The 3,547-nt window shown below is 53.6% G+C and overlaps 1 protein-coding gene across 1 annotated transcript in view; it reads right to left on the bottom strand.

Annotated features, from left to right (window-relative positions):
- Positions 1 to 3,547, bottom strand: part of PAX8 (paired box 8) — a gene marked incomplete at its 5' end in the record, with an annotated part of 26,044 nt that overhangs the window by 18,367 nt on the left and 4,130 nt on the right. Inside the window, 2 exons of the mRNA XM_011968032.1 lie at positions 1,416 to 1,622; positions 2,066 to 2,186. Of these exons, the coding sequence (XP_011823422.1) occupies positions 1,416 to 1,622; positions 2,066 to 2,186 (328 nt within the window). The remainder of the gene's footprint in view (positions 1 to 1,415; positions 1,623 to 2,065; positions 2,187 to 3,547) is intronic.

The raw sequence follows: 3,547 nt of genomic DNA, 5'->3' as shown, positions 1-3,547 counted from the left end.
CAGGATGGTCTCGATCTCCTGACCTCGTGATCCGCCCGTCTCGGCCTCCCAAAGTGCTGGGATTACAGGCTTGAGCCACCGCGCCCGGCCAACAGTGCCAATATTAAAGAGATTCCTCCAATGCTGAACTGAGAGCTAGCTGGCTTCCTCCCTTGGTCCTGGGCCCCAGCTGGGCCCACATCTAAAACAGTCCTATCTCTGTGGACGCCCTTAAGGTATCTGATGACCATATGGGTCTCTGCTCCCCACTTTCACTGCACATCAGGCCCTCTCCAAGCCAAGCCAAGCACTTGACTCTTAGCCATTCCTCAGACCCTGGCTGGATGGGCGAAGGTCCTTCTGCCAGGAGACCCAGCTCCCCTTGAGGTCTGACTCACGGAGTGCAGGCCCAGGCCTCATCCAATTGCAGATGGTGCTCCCACCCAGAGACTTTGGCAGGGACCTTCTCCTCCCTGGGCCAGTTTCCTCAGCAGCACAAGAAGTTTGCTCTAGAGGCTCCCTCGGGTGCTTCCAGATTTACTTATTTTTATTTTTATTTTTCCTTTTTGAGATGGAGCCTTCCTCTGTCACCCAGGCTGGAATGCAATGACGTGACCTCAGCTCACTGCAACCTATGCCTCCTGGGTTCAAGCAATTCTCCTGCCTCACCCTCCCCAGTAGCTGGGATTACAGGTGTCTGCCACCACACCTATCTAATTTTTTGTATTTTAGTAGAGATGGGGTTTCACCATCTTGGCCAGGCTGGTCTTGAACTCTTGACCTCATGATCCACCTGCCTCGGCCTACTAAAGTGCTGGAATTACAGGCGTGAGCCACCGCGCCCGGTCAGTGCTTCAGCTTTAAATATTTTGAGGCAGTTGAGGTTCCTGATGGGAGGTCCCCCACTCCTCCTCTCCCAAGTTGTTGAATCACTGAATTTATCATGTTTAACAGATGTCTGACTGTCCTCCTGGTGATGCTGTTAAGCTAGGTATGAAGATAGCTACATCATGGAAACACAACTGGGACTGACCCTTGGCCTTTTTGGAAATTTGATCCTGAAATTGGTTCCAAAAGTCAATGCCTTTTTCCCTCCAAAATGTTCATTTTTCCTTCTATTTATTTATGCATTTACCAAGACCAAGTGTTCCTATGTTACAGCACCTGGCTCCCGGCCTTAGGGTTCCTGCTTTTCCGTAGGGTCTTGGGGTGGTGTATCCCACTTTCCGGCACCCCTAGAGCATCCGCCCCTTCCGAGCATGTCTTCCCAGTCACGGAGACCCTCATGTTGGCACCTCCGAAAGTTGCCGGAGGAATTAGGGAATAGGGTGGTGGTGGACAAGATTGGGGCCAGAGAGGGGGCTGGTGGTCGGCCCTGAGGACCCCCCTCCCACCCACCGCAATGCCTGCATGGCCCCGGGACTTCCCTGTCATACCTGAGAGGAGGGCCTGGCCCGTGAACTGCCCGTACACGGAGGCAGCATGGGGAAAGGCATTGAAGGGCGGGACCGAGGCACCGGCTGGGACCCCGGAGCCGACTTGCTGCAGATCCAAAAATGCGGAGCTAGATAAAGAGGAAGGGGTGGAGCTAGAACTGGACACCTCGGGGGTTTCCTGCTTTATGGCGAAGGGTGAATGAGGATCTGCCGGAGGGAGGGAGACAACAAGGAGAGAGGGGTGTGAGATGATGGGGCGGGAACATGCACAAACCAAGCCATGAGATGTGGAGGGTGCAGGGCGCGGGGCAGGCAGGCCCAGCTGCTCTCAGAGTCTGGGCCGGGGAGCCAGGGCCCACAAGGTGTGGCAAGGAAGGGAGAGAGAAGCTCGACCTCCCTCTGTGCTTCTGCAGTGAAAATGGAGAGACTGGGAAGGAGTGTGTGCGCCCGCCTCTCCCACAGGAGGGAGAGTGGAGGCCTAGGAGCGGCCTAGGACTGGAGGCACGACCCATTTAATCCACCTTGAGGCCCAGCCAGCACAGCCCACCTCTCCTCTCCAGGCCGGGGCCCCACACACGTTCCGCCTGACAGCCAGCCAAGCTCTGCAGTCCCCCGCCCTCCACCTGCCAGGGAGGCTCCAGGCATCATACCTGCCACCACAGGGTAGGTCTGGTGAGTCGACAGGTTGCGCCCCAAGGGCGTGTTGGAAGGGGTCAGGGTGGCCTTCCCGTCGTCCAGGCTGCTGTTGAGCAAGGGCAGCGGGTAGAGGCCCTGGGGAGCAAAGAGAAGTCAGCGCACAGAGATGATCCGACAAGCCGACCTTCCTGCAGACCCTGAGCCTGTCTTAGAACTTAGCAGCCCTATTCTTCCCAGGAGATTTCCTCATCGTCCCCTTCTTCCTTTACATTCTCAACTCCACTCAGCACTTTTCGTTCATGCTCATTGTCCTCCTGCATCCCTGGAATTCAAGGCCAGCTGGTGGCATGGGTGCTCCGGTGTGGGATAGAGGGTCTCAGCCGGAGGACCACACCCTGGCTAGATGGCTGGTCGGCTTCCTGGTTTCACCACACTGTTGTGACCCACAGAATACAGGATGGTGCCAAGGACTGGAGCAGTCTCCAACCGGACTGTTCAGGGTCCTTCCATCTGTGATTCTTCCCCAGATAGGGAACCCAGGCACAGAGGTTTACGAAACTTGTCCCACTTCCATATGGACCAAAGATAGGATTCAGACTTGAGGGATCAGAATGCCTCTGCTGTCAACCACTGTCCCAAACTGGGTGACATAAGGACCACTTCTTACATTTGCAAAGAGCTTACATCAGAGCTTTGCCTCTGTTGTCCTAGTAGAGTCCCCCAGCAGCCCAGTGACATGGGTGAGTAATATTATGTCTGTTATTGATTTTATACGTGGAGCCTGGAACTCAGAGAGGTAAATGGCCTAGTTTTGTGTAATGAAACTGAGACTAAACCCAAGATTTCGGCTGTGGACCCAGGTGCTTTACCCATCACGTGGATTTCTTCTTTTCTCTCTCCACATCCAAACAAATAGAAGTGTGCAAGTTCAGCTTGAAAATGGTATTTAGAGTTTTTTTTGTTGGAAACACTCTTTATCAAGTACCTGGGGGTCTTCATCAATAAGACCTCATTTTAAATGCCTCGTGGCCTCCCCTTGCCAGGAGCACAGCTATGACCTTAGGTACTCCTTCTGAAAAGAACTTGTTTAACTAAAGGCAAGTGTGCCTCATCCTCACCATGGCCTCCTCCCACCGGGGAAGCAGATAGCATGGAAGAAAGAATGCACCCATTCCCCACATACCTTCACACACGTCACATACCTGCTACGTGAGATATGCAAAGCTGAATTCAGGGAATGCTCAGTGGTTACATAACAGTGCCACTAAAGGCAATTGTTTTCAGTGCTTTCCATCAAGCTGGGTTCTGCAAAGATCCACAGCACTTTCCGGTTGCATGCTGGGCACTTTTGGAAGCTGCAGTCAATTCTGGAGGCCACCAGGGCACCATTAGCACATAGCAGCAATTACTGACTAAATGGTGCTCTGGTTCCATGCCTTCCAAGGGGGCTCACTTAGAGGCAGGGTGGAATTGCTTAGGGCCTTTTTTTTTTTTTT

The sequence above is a fragment of the Mandrillus leucophaeus genome, unplaced genomic scaffold (assembly GCF_000951045.1).
Source record: "Mandrillus leucophaeus isolate KB7577 unplaced genomic scaffold, Mleu.le_1.0 Scaffold822, whole genome shotgun sequence".
NCBI lineage: Eukaryota > Metazoa > Chordata > Mammalia > Primates > Cercopithecidae > Mandrillus > Mandrillus leucophaeus.
The sequence above is the reverse complement of the archived record's forward strand: the minus strand, read 5'-3'. Positions and strand labels throughout refer to the sequence as shown.